At 43.8% G+C, this 19913-nt stretch overlaps 1 protein-coding gene across 10 annotated transcripts in view; it reads right to left on the reverse strand.

The window, feature by feature from the left end:
• Positions 1-7053, reverse strand: part of TCF4 (transcription factor 4) — a 239753-nt gene extending 232700 nt beyond the window's left edge. For 8 of the 10 annotated variants that reach the window (XM_082497054.1, XM_082497064.1, XM_082497062.1 and 5 more), the window contains exons 1-2: positions 5052-5422; positions 3267-3339 (exon numbers count right to left, since the gene is read on the reverse strand). In XM_082497054.1, the coding sequence (XP_082353180.1) occupies positions 3267-3339; positions 5052-5153 (175 nt within the window). In that variant the 5' untranslated portion in view covers positions 5154-5422. Of the gene's footprint in view, positions 1-3266; positions 3340-3952; positions 4051-5051; positions 5423-6766 lie in introns of those variants that run through there. The other 2 variants (XM_082497060.1, XM_082497065.1) reach the window with 2 other exon arrangements.
• Positions 7054-19913: the final 12860 nt, after the last annotated feature.

Genomic DNA, 19913 nt, shown 5'->3' on the forward strand with positions numbered 1-19913 from the left:
AAGAAAAAAGAATGGAAAAAAAAAAAAAAAAAAAACAGAAATAAAACCCCCACTTCATTCTAATGGATGTGTATTGTTCATTTTAAGTAACAGGTATTAAATCACTTTACAAATACAATATAAATTTGAGGTAACTCCAGGGGAGTTTTCTGAAAAATAATTTCAGTCTTCACCAATTCCCCCTGTTAAGGTCAGAGTCTCTAAACCAGCATGGCTGAATTGTTTTAGTGCTCTCTGCTGAACACCTGCAAACATCAAACAAAAACTCCTGGTCCTTTACTGGGTTGACAAAAGCCTTTCATGTGAAAAATGCTCCATGGGAATGTCACGGCTGAGGCTCAGGTTACATTCCTTTCTCCCTTGCAGCCCTCACCATTTCTTAACATGGTAAGAAGCCATGTTTGTGAAATTAAAGATTAAAAGGAAATGTGGCTTTACTTTATTTTCATTCACACGTTACAAATCACAATAGAGCATCATATATTAGATGAGTAAAAAGCTATTAAGATGACTTTAAGCATGAAATATTACCACACTTCCTAACGTACAGTTAGTTTCACTTCACTGCTTGGGATTACTTTTCTTTGGGGTCGGTTTGGGGCTTTTTTTTTTTTCCTCCCCTCTTGTAAGAGAAGTTTCAGGTTAACACAGAGGAATGACATCTGTGCTTCTCCATCTCCCTAAATACGATTTTTAAAAGAGGACCATTAAGAGAAGGTCAGCTCAAACTTCAGAAGGGCATCTGTCCAGAAGGAAGAACAGGCTGCGTTCGGATCGCTAAAATTTCATATTATCAATATGCACAATTAGAATAATAAACGGCATTCGTATGTTATTAATGGAGCTATCTTTAATCCCTCCATACAGTAATAGAAAACATCTCTTGAACTGGTTGTCTGGGCGCTAACATACCAAATCTGAATTTCTTGAGTCCCGGCTCATTCCAACACTGCACACCAAATATTCTCCAGGAGCAAGACTCTGGCACAGAGCTAGCTGGCCAGCGCAGCACCAGGAAACAATAGCCACGCTTCTCCTTCACGCAACTGTATCTTCAGGCCACACACCCACCCTCGCACCGCGCACCAGCGAGGGGCGATTCACCCATGCCCAGACTCCGACAACTTTTTTTGAAATCACTGCTCACTCGCTACAAAACTCCCCGTCTAATAACTGAGCAACAGACACTCATATAGTAAATTCAGAATGATTTTCCCTGAGAAGAGCGTACCCTGTGCTGCGTGCCATTGTGCAAACAATCTACCAACATGCAGCATACGTTCCTTTATCAAGCGGGGCACTTCATCCTCCACCATCAGAGACTGGTGTATTCAAGCGCATTTACATGTTGTTACAGTGTGGGAGGGTCCAGGTGTTATTTTAAATGGTCTATAACTTAATATTAGTAACTTACTTCAGCTCATTAAATTGTTTGTATGTCTAAAATGATGCATCAAAGTTACTTGAACGCTCTCAGATGTCGAGACAATAAAAAACAGTGTAACCCCTCGATTTCGTTCACTGTCCACGTTTGCTATGCTGTGGTATTTCTGATCAAAATGACTTCACAGATGAGGTTTACGATACATTTATTAAATATAACTACGTAGTCAATTGCTGTTAGACCAAGTGTTAGTTGCTGCATTGACTGGTATATAAGCATGACAAATTGATTTGTCTGGCACAAACACTCTTTGCTTCTCTCCAGTGAAAACAAATATAGTGAATATTATGTATTCGGTTAAATCAGTTATTAAAATTAGATAATGCAGAAAATGACAAAAACTAGGATTAAAATCTTTAGCTTGACAGATATAAGGCAAATTACGTTCGGAAAGTTATTCAAACCTAGCAGTAAAATCCTCCAAGTCACTATATCCATAACGTAACCAAATTTGTGAAGATAACACAAAAACCTGTTATTAATTTGAAAGTCTGAATAGAATAAAATTCACAAAACAAGCGCTTAATAATTGTAGGTGGCATTTGGTCTAGTATCTTGAAAACGTGTATCACAGACTACCCTCAAATTAGGAAGTCCTCCTTTGGAAATAAAAATAGAAAGTTAATTGATGTACTAGTGCCTTTAATAAAAATGGCTATACTGAATACACAGAAGAGGTTCCTTTAATTGAGTACAAACTGCAAATACCAGGCATGAAACTATATGCAATGACGTGTTTATATCTAGATATCCACTGGCAGTTTGCAGTGAAGACTTGTCCAAATTTACCATCTGATTTAGAACAGTACTCTGTGTCTAACAATACTACGTACAGTGTGTTGGTATGTGTAATCGCCTGTGCTTTTAAAACACTGCAACTCTCTACCCGGAGATGTATTTGCGTCCTGTCCAAAACACCACATCCGCAAGGCAGGGAACCCTCTTAAACGAACTTAATAGAAGAGTAAGGAAATTTCAGACGCGTAAGTATCTTTGCTAGTTTTACTTCTAATTTGTCAGGCGTATAAAAGCGTCTATATAAAACTTTAGTTGCCAGACAATCATTGTACACATATGCTCTCCCGCAAAGAGCTCCGATATTTCTTTTGTCATCAAACAGGACTCCTGTTTTTATGGAATGCAGAACTTGCCCATATAGTACTACTACAGCCAAATAAACAAACATGCAAACAAACAAATCCTCCAGTTAAATTTCAGGGACTCTTCAAAAGCAGTCAAATATTTAGAAACAAAATGCCCTGTCTTCCACCAGGAAAAGAAACTAGCCTGAAGATTTTAATTCACCGAAAAATGTTCCATCAGCAAACAGTGATCTCTAATACTAAAGAGTTCTTTTCCCGGAAGAGGTTGGTGTTTATACTCGGATACTTGCTTATTTATTTATTTAATTTAAGCAGCCTTCAATTCTTATTCACAAAATTAATTCTCACGCAAGACGTTTTGATTATAATTTCTGCCATACAAGATAGCATCTGAAACTGCAAAGAAAAATCTCCAATGCTCAATTGAAAAAAAAAAAAAAAAAAAAGATTTAAGCTAGCTCACCTTGAACAATTATGCAGAGAAGTTGTTTAAGGTTTTTTTAAAAAATCATAAATGTATGGAAATGCTGTGAAAATGTCCCAGTCTTCTGGAAATAATAATAATAATAATAATAGCAGCCAGCGCTTAGGAATAATTCCGCTCAAATCTGAATGAATCTGCTCCCCAGAAGAGATTAACACAATCACAACAAAGGTAATGCCTATAGATAAATAACTAACAACAATTTAACTACATACGAAAGAAAAATGTTACATACTTGAGCCAGTAAAATGTCCACTTGCCAAGGAAGTTGGTCCATTTTTCCCACTGCTCACAGGAGGTGAAAACATCTAAAAAAAACAAAGAGGCATTACTACTGGAAAACAAGAGATTCCCGAGTCCACTGTTAGTCAAAAGTTCTTTCCACATTCGCTGTGAGCTACATTAATAGCTCGTCTACCACGAAACATCAGCCCCCACAGACCTGAAAACGAGTCAATATTTCTTACGGCCCCCACCAGCCCCTCACCACCATCATCACGTTTTTATTAGGCTCATTAGCTCCCCAAACAATATTCGCTTCCCGAAGAGTTCGAGCAGCCCCCAGCCCCGGCAGCGTTCTCCAGGCTGGGAAGCGGGGCTCGCTCCCCTCTCCAACTCTCACGCTCACAAAGGCGAAAAAAGTTTTTTTTGTTGTTGAAACCTTGGCCATAAACGTAGCAATGTCCATTTCCATCCCGCTTTAGGATTTGCCTGTCATATGTGAACCCAAATAATAATAATGCAAAGTGCCACCTGCCCTAAATTCTCATTTCGTCTCTAACACGAGAGCAATTTGAAGCAAGGCTCTCTCCCTCTCCCCCTCTCTCTCCCTCTCTCTCGCTCCCTCTCTCTCTCCCTAGCATTTATTTCGACCCTAATTGGTTTCTCTCTTCTTCGACGTGTCTAGTGGATAATACGCACCTTCCCTGAGTCAGAGCCTGCAAAAAGCGAAGGAACAAATGGAAAAAGTGCAACAAGCAAAGAGGGGGCTGCAAAGCTGCCTCAGGCTACGTTTCCTGGCCAAACTTCCCCAAGCCATCCCTCCCAAGCCAAGTCTGGAGCAGCAGCAGCAGCACCAGCCTCAAGCAGCCCCATTGCCACAGGGAAGGGGGGGGTCGGGGCTTTGCGGGGTGTTGCTGGGCTTTAGGAACGCAGACGCATCTCCCAGCGAACGGAGTCTCCCCCTAAATAAATAAATAAGGGGAGAGATAGAGCCTCCTGACATATTGGGGGGAAGGGAGGGGATGGGGAGAGGAAGGAAGGGGCTGGGAGGGGGAGGGGGAGCCTGACAAAACTAGACAAGTGCACACGTCCGGATTAACGTTTGGCCTCCAAACCAGCCCAGCCAGCAGCAAAGAGAGAAAAAGTACTTTTTTTTTTTTTTTCTTAAAAAAAAAAAAAAAAAGCACCATCTAGCTGGGGGGCTTCAGAAAAGACTGGAGCAGTTTTAACGACAGCAGAAGCCATAGGAGATTTCGGTGAAAACTTTAAACTGAGACAGTCATGGATTTCTTTGCACTTTCCATGTGCCAAAAAATGAAACAAGGGAAGAACTGAAAATAGAATATAAGCAACTAATTAGCAATTAATTAGTTCATGTGCCAACAATGCTATAAAACATAAAGCACAATAAAAGTGCTAGATATTGTTATTAACTAATGATGAGAAATGTTCAGTTTTAGGGGCGTCTCTTTTCGTATGAATTATTTTAGACATCCAAGACATTAAAATAAGCTGTGAACACGATTGCATCTCCCATCACATACAATAAGAAATAAGAAAAAGCCTCTAATTTTTGTTTTTCTTTTTTCTTTTTTTTTTATAAGCAAAAAGATATTTACTACGGTTCTAGCTGCTGATTAAAAATTGCCCAATGTACTTAGATGACAGTTTTGTTTTGGTTTTGTTGGTTTGGTTTCTGTTTTTTTTGTTTGTTTTTTTTTTTTTTTTTTTTAGTTTAACAGATCAGCTAGAAGATATTTTTTTACAGCTGTTGTTAATTTCCACCGTTGTTTCTTACCGCACTGAAATCCAGTAAATCACTCAGTTCTTTGTCCGTCCCTAAGGCAGCCATTCGCTGTTGGTGATGCATTTTAGCAAAATCACACAAACCTAGAAACATGGAAATAACCGCAATCAGAAACCCAGTCCCGAGCCTTGCAGGAAACACAATCGGATTTTTTCAGGGGGGTGTGGGTCGGGGGGAGGGGGGGGTGTTGAGAGGAAGGGAGGGAAAAAAGATGGAGGGGCAGCAAAAACAACAACAACCAAAAAAAAAAAAAAAAAAAAAAAGAAAAAAGCGATATTGTATTTCCAAAGAGGCGATCGAAACCCGGCAACATCCACTCTAAACCCAAATCCGGAGGAGAAAAAAAAAGAAAAAGCCTCGCTGCCGGAGCATCATTTATGCAACAGGAGGTTCAGCGAGGAATGAATGAGGATCCCAGAGAAGAAACTACAGCCATCCGCTCCCAACTTTTTCCCTTCTCTTTCTTCCACGCAAAGTAGCGTTTAGAGGCAGAAACGGCAAATAGCGATAACAGCGATGAGGAAAGGGAAAGGAGAGGGGGGGGAAAAAAAAAAAAAAAAAGAGAGAGAGAGAGAGAGATGCAAAGTCGCAGGGTACGGAGGCGCCGGTGCGGAGGGACGCGGGGGGGGGGGGCCGGGAGGGAAGCAGGGAGCAGCCTTTGCCAATTAGCCCCAATTTCTAATTTGCGGAGAGGAAGAGGGAGGGGGGGGTTAATAGCAACAACCCGGGAGCAGCTCGGGCCTGTGCGGAGTCATCGGTTCCCTGCGAGCGCCGGGGGAGGGGAGGGCAGGGCAGGCAGGGAAGGAGGAAGGGAGGGAAGGAAGGGGCGCGGAGCGGAGCGCGGAGCCGCCGGCGGGCCGGGCCGGGCCTCCGCCGAGGCCGGGGAGCGGAGGGGGGAGCGGAGGGGGAGCGGGGCCGGCGGCGCGCCGCCTCCCTACCCGCCGAGCATGGAGCCGCCGCTCCCGGCCAGCCGCCCGCTGCCGCCCGCGCCGCACTTTTCCAGGGATTATACTTTAAATTTCCCCAGCTCGCGCACATACCCATGGCAAAGCGAGTTTATACGAGGCTGCAAATACACGTGACGCGGGGACTTTGCCAAGAGGAACAATATTTCCCCCCCCTCCTTGTATTATCCAGTCCGTTGTTTTTTTTTTTTTTAAATCTGCTTTGTTTTGGTTTGTTTGCGATTCTCCCCCCAGCCCCCTCCGTGCTTACAGCTAAATTTCAAACGCGAGGTTTTCCGTTTCCAGAGAGCATTGCTGCAAACTTCGCAAAATCAGCCCTTTGAGTCGCTTTACGCTCAAGTTTCTGGGGACGATGCCAGCGTCGTCCCCCCCCCCCCGTCCCCGTCCCCCCCCCCCAGCATGTTATACTTTTATTTTACATTTTGCTGTTGCAGGCCCGACACACTCCACAAAAACTAGTTCGACTTCATTTTCCGGTAGGAAAGAAAGCCCCGAGTTATCGCGCTCCGCGTTTGCACCTTAGTGTATATCCCACACGTGTAATTACACCGTGTATATACAATGTATATTTATACACACGAGCAATTTATGTGTGCACACACGCGGTGTACTTCCCATTTACACAGCCAATAACTTGCACCTCTTTTTAAATAACACATCGGGATCGACAAGATTTAAAAAAAAAAAAAAAAAAAGCAAAAAACACAGACAAGTTACTCTAACAGCAAATTGTAACTTTACCTTAAATGGCCACAAATATGTTCACAATATTCCAAGGGGGGGAAAAAAAGAACAAAAATAAAAAAAAAAAAAAAAAGAAGAGAGGAATCTTCTGCCAAAGTGCTTTATTATCTCACACGTGTTTGACCCTCCAAAACCACGAAAAAGTACTGTAAGTGTCAGTCCTGCTCCGGGGTACTCCACAGCTTTACAGGCACCCTACACCTGGCTTTGTTGGGATTTGGGGTTCCCGACCACCAAACGCCCGCCACCAGCTCCCCCACCCAGACAGCCGAGACGCCAGCCAGCCGAAAAAAAAAAAAAAAAAAAAAAAAAAAAGAAAAAAAAAGAAAAAAGAAAGGAAAAAAAAAAAAAGAAGGTCCGACAACTTTTCCCTCTATTGTTTTTACAAACACATGGTGACTGACAAACTGCGAGCGCCGTGGCGGCTCGGGGACTTTCCCCTCTTGTCCTTCCTTTAAAAAAAAAAAAAAAAAAAAAAAAAAAAAAAGGAAAAAAAAAAAAAAAAAAGGCGAAACCCCCCGAGCGAGCGCGGAGCCGCCCGTCCCCAAACTTGTTCCAAGTTTACAGCGCTCTCCTCCTCCTCCTCCTCACCACCACGGCCTCCCCCGCGGAGACGCGGATAATAGCATCTTTCCCTGGAAGACACATCGCCAGCCGCTCACATCCGGGCAATGCCCGCCGCCTTATAAGCGCCGCCGCCGCCGCCGCCGCCGCTCGCAGACAATGACGAGGAGGGAGGGTAGGCGGGCGGGACGGCGCGGCGCGGCGCGGCGCGGGGCCACCAAGATGGAGGGGCCCGCCGCCCCCTCCGCACCGCGGAGCTCCGCGGGGTGGACGGACGGATGGGTTTGGGGAGGGGGGCGTTCGCAGGCTGGTGCTACCGGCCACGCGGCGGGGAGGTGGTGTTTGTTTTGATTGATTTATTTTATTTTTTTTTTTTTTTTAATATAATGGGAGCGGAGCGCAGCGCTCTGATGGCGTAAACAGTCCCTGAAAATTGAACTGCCAAAGTGAATGGGAAAGGGCAAAGGGGCCAAAGCGGGGGGGGGGGGAAGGAGCAAAGGAAGGGGGCCGTGTGGGTGGGGGACGGGCTGCAGGGCCCAGGCCTGGAGGGGATTGGGAGAATCGGAGAACAGTTTGGGGTGGAAGGGACCTCAAACACCATCCAGTTCCACCCCACTGCCGTGGGGACACCTCCCCCCAGCCCAGGTTGCTCCCAGCCCCGTCCAACCCGGCCTTGAACCCCTCCAGGGATGGGGCAGCCACAGCTTCTCGGGGCACCCTGCGCCGGGGGCTCACCGCCCGCACAGGGAAGAATTTCTTCCTGATACTGCATCTAAATCTCCCCTCTTCCAGTTTAAAACTGTTCCCCCTCATCCTCTATGGCTCCCCTGAGGGCTCCAGACATAAGAAGTGGGGTGCTGCTCTCGACGGCTGGGGCAGGAGAGCTGAGGACCCCGTTTCATTCCCTCCACAGCTCACTCAAGGGTGGTGAGAGACCCTCTGTGGTGAACCGCAGGCTTTCCTGCACCCACATTACTCCACTGGGCCTAGAGAGGAAAGTGTAAGCTTAAAAGCAGTAACAGAAAAGTAAAGGTGCCATAAATTTAAACCTTTTTAGAAGGAGTCACATGAAAAAGAGGAGGGGTGATGGGTACAAGTGATTCCTGGGGAGATTCCGATTGGACACAAGAGGAAAATTTCTTACAGAACAATCAGCCATTGGAATAATCTCCCCAGGGAAGTGGTGGATTCCCCATCATTGGACACTTCTAAGATTGAGCTGGACAGGGTGCTGGGCCATCTTGTCTAGACCATGTTTTTGCCAAGAAAGGTTGGGTCAGATGATTCTTGAGGTCCCTTCCAACCTGGGATTCTGTGATTCTGTCATTTTTTTTGAACCAGAGGGTACGAAGGCACCCACGCAGTGCTGTGGGACCAGGGAGGATGTCCTGGCCTAGTGTGGGTACCACACTGTGAGACATGTAGGTACCAGAGGGGAAAGCGGCACTGTGGTGCTGTGCTCGTGCATGGAGAAGGCGGCTGTCCTTGGGGCCTGTGCGGGGGATCCCAGCTACACGTAGACCCCCTGTAAAACTTTCAGCTTTCTAGATCCCAGGCCTCATTTTCACCGATCTGTACCCTCCCCCTGATCCTACACTCAGAGATACTCTCAGATAAGGACACGTGGTCATTTTTTCCCCATGGTGAAATGGTGAGGGAAAACCAGAAGTGACTGAGAAGATAAGGGCCTTGCCAAGGGGCACGGAGTGCAGACATACCATGTCATAGAAAAATACCTGATCGCTCTGAACTGTGGAAATGTCACCATCTCCGCGCTGGTCCCGCCTCAGCAGTCCTCCACAAGCTGGCCTCCAAGTGACCACTAGATATCAACATGGAGCATCCCTCACGTTGATGTGAACAAGACCATCTTGCAGCATGGCCTTAAAGCCTAGTCAACAAAGGGTGCTGAGGTGGCCACTTGGAAAGGGGGTGCCCCGCCAACCTGGATGTTCTCCTGTGTGCAATAGACTCCTCTGTCAGGAGCCCCCAAAGCCACCAGCAGCCCCATTTCTCACACAAAGTAATGGTTCAGACCGAGTACTCACCTGCTCATCACACCTTTCGCTGAGCTGCTGGCCCTCGTGGAAGTCAAGCTGAAGCCTTCTGTTCCCAGTAGGTACTGAGCACAGCATCACCTTTGGTGCCTCCAAAGACAACTCCATCACGTGTTGCATACGTGTCAAGGAGGCCCTTCTCTGTACTTCTTCCTTGAGCACAAGTTGCTGTAGTTTTGCCTGTGCTGCTGGCTACTGAGCACCCAGAATATTTCAGAACAGCTTTGCAAAGGAAGAAGGGCACAGGCGTCCTTCTGGGAGGAGGTGACCACTCTGTCTTCTGCCCCAGCCATGACATTTGGAAGAAGGGACCTGCTCACAGCCCCTGGCATGTGGTGTGAAAGTATGTAAGATGGAGCTGCAATGCTTTCCACAGGTGTAAGTCATCCAGACATTACAGGCACGCTGGGATGCTCCAGGTGCCAGAAGTCCAAGGCACAGATGATGTGGGCAGTCAGGATTTTGGCCTCAGGAGACTTATGGGAACATTTGAAGGACAGTGTACACCATATTGGTGTAGCATATCGGCTTCAGTGTGTCCTCAATGACTGCCTCAATGGCCAGAGTACCGAGTTCAGTGAGGCTCTGAGTCTGGAACTGTTCCTGAGCAAAGCCGGAGACAGCCACTGGAACCTGGCTGCATGCTTCATCGCACTCCCTGCCATAGCTGTTCCCTGGAATGCCTTGTAGATGAAGAGAAGATGTGGGATGGCAGCAATGGCCCATGACGCAGATGATGGGGTGCAGCCCCACGGCCCCTGTGGGTGGGCAGAGCAGAGTGGTGACAGCCACAGCTCCACCGCCGGCGCACCTCTCCTCAGACAAAGGTCAGTACCTCACCGGTGAGGCCTGAGGCCGCCCGGGAATGCCCGCAAGGGCCTGGGAGCTGGGGGGGACGGGGCACCCCCTGCCTCTGCTGTACCCCAGGTAGGCCTGGGCCAAAATGGAGCTCCAGTGCCACAGGCAGGGGCCAGGGCAGGCCCGGGAGCAACTCAGGGCAGCTTGGGCTAACCAGAGCCGGCAGGGCCCGGTGACGGACTGCCCTCCCCTCAGGCGACGGCCCTGCAGGGTGATGGCTCCCGCCGTGCCTCCCTGCCGGTGGGGTCTGGGGCATGGCAGGCGGGGAGGGGAGATTATGGTGGCGAGGGCTTCTCATGGTGGCGAGGGTTTCTCATTCACTGTACCCCAGAGCTGGGTGCCAGGGGACTCGGCAGGCTGGTAGGGCTCAAAGCGCAGCCGTTTCCCTCTATTATTGAAGTTTTTTTATCTGTGTTATTATTCCCTTGGCACCGACAGTGGTCTTAGCGCTAAATGTGGTACAAAGAAAAGACAAGGCCAGTGCCAAATTGCTTATTGTTTAAAAGGCAGATTTCTTTTTATTATTTTTTTCCTCAAAGTGAATCAATACAGAGAAAACTGGAGGAAAAAAAAATAGTATCAGCCCACAGAGGAGAGAGAAGGCCTTGTTTAATTATTTAACCCAGCAACGTGTCCAGGATCTCCAGACACCACTGAGGAAATGAAACATTGGTAGAGATGAGACTGGGAGAAACGGGGCCTGGTGCGTCCCGGCTCGGACGGCGTATGGGGAGGGAGAGGTGGCGGGGGCCAACGCTGCGCCGATGGCTGGCACCGACGGTGAGGGGCTCACAGACCCCCCGCAGGACAGCTCTCCTGGGGCCGGGGGGGTCTGGGAAACCATGGGCCTGGACAGCAGGGATGGCTGTCCCAGCCCCGCTCCTCATTTCTGAGTGCTTCTTTGGTGTCGTTTCTGGCCCTTGTGCTTGGCCATCTCAGTGCAGCGCCTATCTTGCCGAAACTTACCACATTTACCCATATGGGGCATGCCATTTCAGTGTTTCAGGAGAAAGAAGTTGTTAATGTAATAAATAGGGGTGTAAATAACACCTGATTTGCGCCTGGCCTGTTTCAGTTATCAACCATGTTTTAGTTCTAGATTAATCACGTCACAATTAAATCCATTTTTAATATTAGCAATAAGTGAAGCACTGGTGGTATTAAAGCAATGTAAAAATGTGCTACTTTCAGGGAAAATAGAGGTAAATATAATTATTCACCTCACAACAGTGAAATATTCATAAAACACAAAATGTAAATTTACGGTGACACGTAAGACTTCACACATAGTAACACAAGCGAAGCTCGTTTCTGTAGCAAGACCCTGTCTTTCTGAGTACACTAGGTTGGCAGACTGAAAATTAATGCAGAAGCTACGGTTAATAATGGGCTTTGGGGTTTTGTTTTTAAATTAAATAGGAAAAGGAATAACGCAACTGCTGTACTGGCCCCAGTATTATTTATTTTGCCATTTTAGTCCACTGTATTTTATACTGTCCCCATATGTTCAGTTTTCAGTGTGCCACAGAATTTGGTGTGGACAATTCACAAGTGCAGATGTTGCTGTGGACCGAGAGGGGCTGATGGCCGTTGGGTGTTTTACCACCTTGGAAGACACGTGAAGCAATTTGGAACCATGCAACGTTAGCTGAAGAGCTCTGTTAACATGGTGAGTGGTGTTACAAGTGCGAGCATTGGACAAAAATTCACATCTTTAGGTTCCTGAATGTGTCTGTTAACTATATGTCTCCAAAGAATTTTTTTCACCCTGCCTGTAGACTTTAATAGCAGGATAGCAAAGTACTAGACTGCATTTTGTTCCAGTTTTGGGGCTATATTCCTATAAAAATTGATCAAAATGCGGCCTTATCATAAACGGATGAAGAAGTTGTGTGCTCATGTTCAGTGGATACTCTTTATGGATTTGCAGATAAACTCTTTGGAAATTTTATTGGAGTATTTTGAAAATAAATTGATTAATGTTATGAAGTGCTGTGTTGTTACAATAACTGATGCCATGTGGAAATTGCTGATTCTGGCAGCATGGCACGCACAGCCTGCACACGGTGCCATTAACGAGTCCTAGAGCCATGCACCAAACGACAGCGACAAAACAAGTGGCTGCATGGCAGTTTGCTCAGTGAGCGTGATCCGCTCTGTGCACGGGACTATGCAGGGGCCCTCTGGAAAAAATGGCGTGTGAGGAGGTAATTAATGCCTGTGTCAAAAATGTGTGCTGAAGAAGCTGGCTGCAGCTACAGTGTTGATGCTCTCCTGTCCAGCACCGCAAGCGGTGCTGATGGAATGGCTGCTGCTGCCTGGCTCTCCATGTCAGCGTGTTTATGAGAAGCTTCTTCTCCCAGAGCTTTCCGCACCTTGCTCAGCCTCAGGGCTCAGGGGGCCCTCCACCGTGGTGAAGGGCGTGCAGCCCTGTGCCGCATCTCGCCCCACAGCAGTACTTTTTCCCTCCCGGCAGGGCAGTGACCGCCCAGGAGCAGGGGAGAAGGGTGCAGGCTCTGCTGCTCAGCAGATTCCTTGCTCTTCACAAGCAGATAAAAAGAGCCATGTTGGGGCCAGGACAATAATTAAGATAGAGGTCTTTTCTGAGCTTTTTTTCTGGTGAGTCATTTTTAAAGGAACGAGGCAGAAACCACATTATTGCTAATGACTCCTTCTATGGGTGTTGCCTTTCTTTGCTTGGATATACTTTAAGTAATGTGTAGTGAGAAGTAATTTTCAGAAACTGGGTGGTTTTGGCACTGAACTGAGAACATATCTATATCTTGCCCAGAGATAACACCTTGCAGTTGTTTCCCCCCCTTCACTTATTTGCTCTTTGAGACTGAAACTGGGCAGAGGACTGTAGGCCACACACATCTCTAAAATATTACACTTCACTTTATTCATAACGGTGTTTCAGATATTGAGTGCTAAACCACCAGAATAGAAAAGTAAGTCGATAGTTTTCACAAGGTTAGAAATCAGAAGATAAGACCTGATGAATTTCTTTAAAATAGTCTAATGTGAGTACTTCCAGCCTGTGCTCTGTGAAACTGCACCATATACGAACTCACCATTTGTGTATGACTATGCCAATGGTCCATGGAAGTGCCAGTGAGCTAGCAGTAGTAAATTTAGGGACCCTTCACCAAAATGAAGTCCAGATATTGCAGAGCAGCTCTAAGAAAAAACCTTAGAAGTGTTTGTTCCAGACAGAGATGGTAGTGGCATGTATTTTTAGGCTACATAGTGCATGCCTGTGCAAAGGTTACTACTGGTCTTTTTGGGGAGAAAGTCTAGCACCCTCAATGTTTGAGATATGCCAGGATTCAGGTTGGTTGAATTATAAACTGGTAAAAATTGTTATTTATCTTCTTTCACTTGCAGGTGCTTAAATGCTCAAGAATATTCTCTGTGCCTACGGCCGCACTGCCCTCAGAGCCCAGGAGCGGAGTCTCAGCTCAGAGACCACAGAGGATTGATGGAGCACAGTGGAAAACCAAGTTTGTCTCCTCAACCATGCCTCAGAGCCACACCATCCAAACCCTCTTGGCATCCCATGAGGTAGGAACTTGCTCAAGACCAAACTGGGGGTGGGAATGAAAAAAAAAAAAAAAAAGGGTTATGAAAGGCTTCCAGACCTACCCAACAGTACCAGTGTGCATCCTCACATCTGTGACGGCACGCCCTTGAGAAGAGGTGGAAACAACTGAGATGACCAGGTTGGGCCAAGGTAGTCTAATTATTTTCCCTCCTACTAATTTTGTAGATTAAAGAGATGTGATCCAGAGCTGCCATGTTAGTTTTTGTGATGAAGCAGGGGTGGAACAAAGTTGAACTTAATAAATTGTATAGAATAACTCCCCAAACCCCTAAACATTTTGCTTCTCCCCCTCCAAAAAGAAAGTGGAAAAATGAAGCACAAAAAAAAGCTTATGATTTTCATGCAACCTCTAATATATCCATTTGTGCTTCCTTGTTATATTCTGCTTCAGTCAGGAAATAAGGCAAAAAACAAGGGGACAGAACTGTGGTTGAAGTACTTGACTTTGCGACACAAGTAGCTGCTTTTACGGCTAAATTATATAGTTAAATATATATATTCTATAGTTTGTAGTTTATTTTCTAATTACAGACATTTTTAAGTCTCTTCTGCTTCACAAGTATGTGTGGGATAAGTGATATTTGTAAGGAGCCTTGAGTCTGTCGTACATTGTGTAAATGGTAAATACTTTTAGTAGTTAAATCCCATAGTCATTGAGTCAAAATTCTCATTAGAACTAAACTCCCATTAGAATGAAAGTGAGATTTAAGTAAGGACTGAAAACTTTCACAGTGGCAAACTTCTGGGGACAAGGAAAGAGGAACCAAGAAATTTCCGAAGAACCTCAAAATCCTTGCTGCAAAGTTTAGTGACAGAAGTCTGAGGGGATGAAATCGAGGCAGAAATTTGGCCTCTGCAGATCAAAATGCCTGGTGTCTTCAGGAGTGTTTGGAGTGTCCTATCCCCTGTCCTTTTGTCACAACAGCTGCCCACTTCAGAAATGCCCATTTCAACAGAAGATGCTCCCAGCAGCAAGGCTTTCCTGGAAGTGAGGGTGGGACTGCATGATACATCCTGAGGGATGTGTCCAAGTCCTATGAGACATCTGCTTAAATCACTGTAAATTTTTACTGCTGACTTTGATGGGATTAAATAGGTCTTAAAACAGCTAAAATCTTATCTGGATCTCAGATGAAAAGCCTGTCAGCCAGTGAGAAAAGCGCACAGTTCTTGGGAGAATGAGGACATGTTACTTCCATTACCTGTACCTCTGGCACTTTGTTTTAAGCTTTGTGACACTTCAGTTCTCTACAGTTGACATTTCTTTGTTGGCTTTTTCCCTTAACATTATGCCATCTATTTTCTAACATCTAACAAGTAGCCAGTGAGCTCTTAATTGGCTCAGAACCATTTCTTTCCACAAAACAGTTTCATCTTAGTGAGAAGCAGCTGAAGGTACAGTCTCTCGATGTAACCAGCCTAGGGAGTAGTTGGTGTGTGTTGCCTTGTCTGGTTTAGGAAGGTGTTTTAGAGATGGGCAACGTCCTTGTTTGCAGGATTGTAAGTTGTTTGACCAATGGGATGATCTCTCTTGCTGCCACGTCCAACTATTACTAGCACTCAACAGTGTCCACAGCATTTCTTTGAAGCCCAGAAAATCAGGAGATGGTGATTGCTACCGTACCAGCACCTAAGCAGCTACAGCCTCTCTGCTGGCAGCGATCGCACCTTTTGCAGCTCCTGGGCAGTCTCGTTACGTCCAGCCTGTCAGCAGAAACAAAACTTGTGCTTTCACCTTTCTTTCCTTCTCAGATATGACTGGTTTTGGAACTGACGGGTTGGGAGTTTGGAGGGAAATATGCTCTGAGAAAGCATATTAGGATTTATGTAAGTAGGAAATGTTATTTAGAGTAAACCAGAATGTGACTTTAAAAAGGAATTGCTGTGCTAGAATCACATTCCACTGGGATGCTTCTTTACAGAAAAGAGATGTCGCTTTTTGGTTTGTCTGAACAGCATATAAAGCAAATTTAGAAAATAGCACTATTCTTTAATAATAATAATAATAATAATAATAATAATAATAATAATATTCCCAAAGTTATTCTAGAGTAGGCTTAGAGTAGACTCCCCTTATCAATAAACTTTATTTTAGAGGCCAAATAGGTACATACTGTGAAGTTTATGATAAGTAGTGTAGTTTGGTAAACATATATCCCGTACAGTCTCATTTCCACAGAAGCAAAGGAACCAAGTGAGTAGTTAATATAACTTCACTAATTTCAGAACAGTTTAACTAAGCATAGGTTTCATCTGTTGCCTCAAAAATATTTGTTCTTGGATTTCCATGGAAAGATAATATAGGAGGGAGAAAAATACTCTTCTGTACTTCTGTGAATTCCTATTAAAATTTGGTTTACTTTCTTATTCTCTAGTGGAAAAGTATGTTTGATTTCAATTAAAATGAAATGTCATCATTTTAGGACCTACTGCGTAGCTTTAACGGGTATGCGATATCTTAGTCCATTAGGGAGAAGACACTGGATTTGGAAAAAGGCCAATAGGTACAGGGGACGTTTCGCATTCACGGTGAAAATATGTGCATACATGTATTCTGCCGGCACACTGCAAGGGCAGTGGGTTTCCTCTTGCCTGCTATCCCTTGTAATTGCAGGGTTTAGGGCTATCTCTGTTAGACCTTTCCAGTGACAAATTTCCTAAATCCTTCAGCCTCATCATCAATTTCATGGGTCTGAGCAGTGATCGCCCAGTTGGAAATGCTGTGTGCTGGAACCGTCCACTGTGTTCATTGGCAGCGGTGGTAGTCGGTGATATTTTGTTCTTAATAAGACTGTGCAGTATGTTCTGTAATTGAGGAAAGTCCACACAAGTGAATTTTAAAATACAAAAATCTTCTAAAAAAAAAAAGAATTCTCTTCAAAGCATCACCCTACACTCTATTTTTTAATTTGAAAGAGGTTTTCCATAGTTTGGGGTTTTTTTGCCACTTAGATTTGTCATGTAAAAATTTCTTTTTGTGTCAAACTACAATGAAGTTAGTTCTGTCCGTTTACTTCAGTCAAGTAAATGGGCATATGTAGGTAGTTATGAAAATACATAGGTCGTGATGACAGCTTGGCTAAGAATACAAAACATGCAATAAAGCAATTTCTTATAAAGATTTCAGCAGGTATCTTTAATATTTCCTAAAGAACCAGCATCTGGAAAAAATGTTTTTCCCTTGGAAACATTTCTAAAATATTGGGGTTTTTTTCATTAAATGATAGGGAAATGTAATTTGGAAGTGTGTCATAGCTGACTAACTTAGTGAAAAGCCAGTAAAACAAACATTATTATTGTTACTATTTGTCTACTGCTTGTCATCTAGTTTTAAGGACTGAAGTACAGCAAAAATGTTCTACTTACAATAATATAATCTAATGCTTTCCTCACAAAGTGGACAAATGAAGGTAGGAGATGTTTGGAATGAGACATGCCACCTAAAAAGTCCATTTCACAGAAGCAAAAATGTATGTGAAGTGTCCAGCCTTCTGGACAAATTCAGCGGGCCGATGAGTGTCATTGGTGACAATTGGCGTGTGCTGTCATTTTGCAGGACCAGCCCCTTTGTTAGGGTAATAGAGGTTATTTCGCTTTAGACTTTGAGTTGAATCACCATAGTATATGTATGAAACAAACTTCTTTTCTTCCTTTGGGCTTTATTTCTTTTCTGTTCTTTCTTCTAGTCTGGAATTTTTGAGCAGTCATAAATATAACTGTATGGATAGCAGAATTACCAGTTCAAATACAACTCCATCATAATGTTTGAAGGCAAATGCTATTTCCTAAGTAGAGGAAGAAGTTTTGAGTTTGATGAGATAGCATCATAACATAACTTTTCATAGAAAGATGTGTTTGAAAAGTTTAACTCAACAGTTTTGGGAAATGTTTAATACCCTTATTTTTCTTATGACAAAAATGCAACTAATGTTTTAATTCTATTTTAAATTCTTATTTCAAATATGGAAGATAAAATTTCTTGATCACCCCCTACTATGTCAGGAAAACACCATATAATTTCTCCCATAAAGTGTAAGAATCATCTTAAAACTACCTGGAACTTTACTGCATTGCTCTCTTTGGAAATCTGCTTCAATCCTTTGATTGATAAAAAAAAGTCTTTTCATTCCTCATGTAAACAAAAGCCTGACAATATTTTTAGTATTATCCTGTAACTTAAATACTGCTTTCTCTCTTGTGTTTGCTTCTTGAGTTTGTTTATGAATAGTTATAGTAATCACGCTAGGATAAATGATAAGTTCCTTACACGATAGATTCTCCATTCTCTTCTAAGTAACCTTTCTCTACCCGTTTTTCATCTTGAATCCATCTTTTCTGAACAGGTTGACTGGAATTACATACAGCCTTCCACATACGGCCCTTGTAGCATCTTGTACAATGCAATTAATGGTTGCCTACGTCTGCTAGAAATAACCTGGATCACATCCTGGGACCACTTTGATTTCTTACAACTGTATCATATTGCTAACTGATATTTATCTTGCAATTGAGTAATGTGTCCAGATTGTTCTCCTCTATTATTTCTAACTGATGCCTGTCAGGTTATGGCCTTTTGTTATGATTATCAAACTGGTAGACTCATCTTACCTAATCTTAGCAGGCCAGGTGTGGATCCTCAGCTCTAAAAGAGGTGTCAACAAAAGCTATGAAGAATCGCTCTCTGGCAGGTTCCCTATCTAGCTGCATTTGACTAGAGACCTGGCTTCTGGATGACTCTGTTAGATGAGGTGAATCACTCACTCAGTGTATTTTTCATTATATATTATTAAACCTAATCTTCTTTCTGTTGCCTCGGTCTTCATTGTGCAGATCTTCCAGTATGATGCTCCTGTCATTGCCATTACCTCCTTTAATTTGTCACCGGAACATTTCATTAGCATACTCCTCCCCTTACGACAGAGATCATTGTTGAAATAAGCAGTGAGCCCAGTTCCAGCAATGATCCTGGATGAATATTGTGGGATATATTCAACCAGTCCATTCAGAAAACTTAGTCAGCTCCTCTTTTGTTAGTTGAATATCATACTTTTTCAAGCTAACTAACATTTTTTCCTGTGTTAGATTATCAGATACTTCCAAAGTTCAGTCACACTAGATCTAGGTTGCTTAAATCATAGTGTTTCCTATCAGAGGAAAACATTACATTTGTCTAACATGATCTGTCTTTCAGAAGTCGTTCTCCCACTTATGTCCATGGGCAAATTATTGTTTTCTTCAAAACTTGTTCTTAAACTTTGTATATTAAAGTCTAGTTAATGGTTCGGTGGCTTTTAAGCTTTTCTTAAAAGATGTCCACATTCGCTGTGCTTCAATAACATCTTTGTGCTCCTCATTTGATAGCCTGATGGTTTACGGTGCCAGCTCTTTCAGTCATCTGGGCTGGAGATCATCCCCAGATTGGGCACATGAAAGTTTTTGAGTACTGCTTCCGTCTCAGATGCAATCATTTTAATTTCTCTGACTTTATTCTCATTAGAAGTCTGTATTTTTGGCGTTAAACTAATATTTTTATCTGTGTAAAGGTAGGACAAAGCTTGCAAATTCTGCAAGTCATATGGCTGTTGGTTCAAACATCTTTTTTCATGTAAATGATGACATTTGAATAGAGATTTAAGATTCGGAAGCTTTTTAGTTAAGTCTAGCAAATACTGAATTAGATGTTATGGACCTCTTTCTAGGGGGCACTAGGAACTTGAATCTTATTGACCTCTAAGGCAGAAAAGAGTGCCATGGAAGGTTTTAGCATCTTGTGCCAATAGTCAACAGGAATATATCTAGTCATTTCCCAAATGTCATGGGAAATAAAATATGAATTTATTTCAGGATTTCAAAAAGTTACCATTTTCTTCAATATCTCAAGAACGGATATCTGTCTTTGTCTTCTGAACAATTTCAACAAAGAAGAATATTCTAAAGAAGCACTGGAAGAAGAGTTAGCATATGGAGCCCAGGCTCAGGCCATCAGCAGCTCTAAACCCACGGTTACTGCATGGTGCTGATGTGCTGCAGCTAATGTCTTCAGAGAGACGGGACAAGTGTC

This window comes from Vanellus vanellus (assembly GCF_965231255.1).
Source record: "Vanellus vanellus genome assembly, chromosome: Z".
Lineage (NCBI taxonomy): Eukaryota > Metazoa > Chordata > Aves > Charadriiformes > Charadriidae > Vanellus > Vanellus vanellus.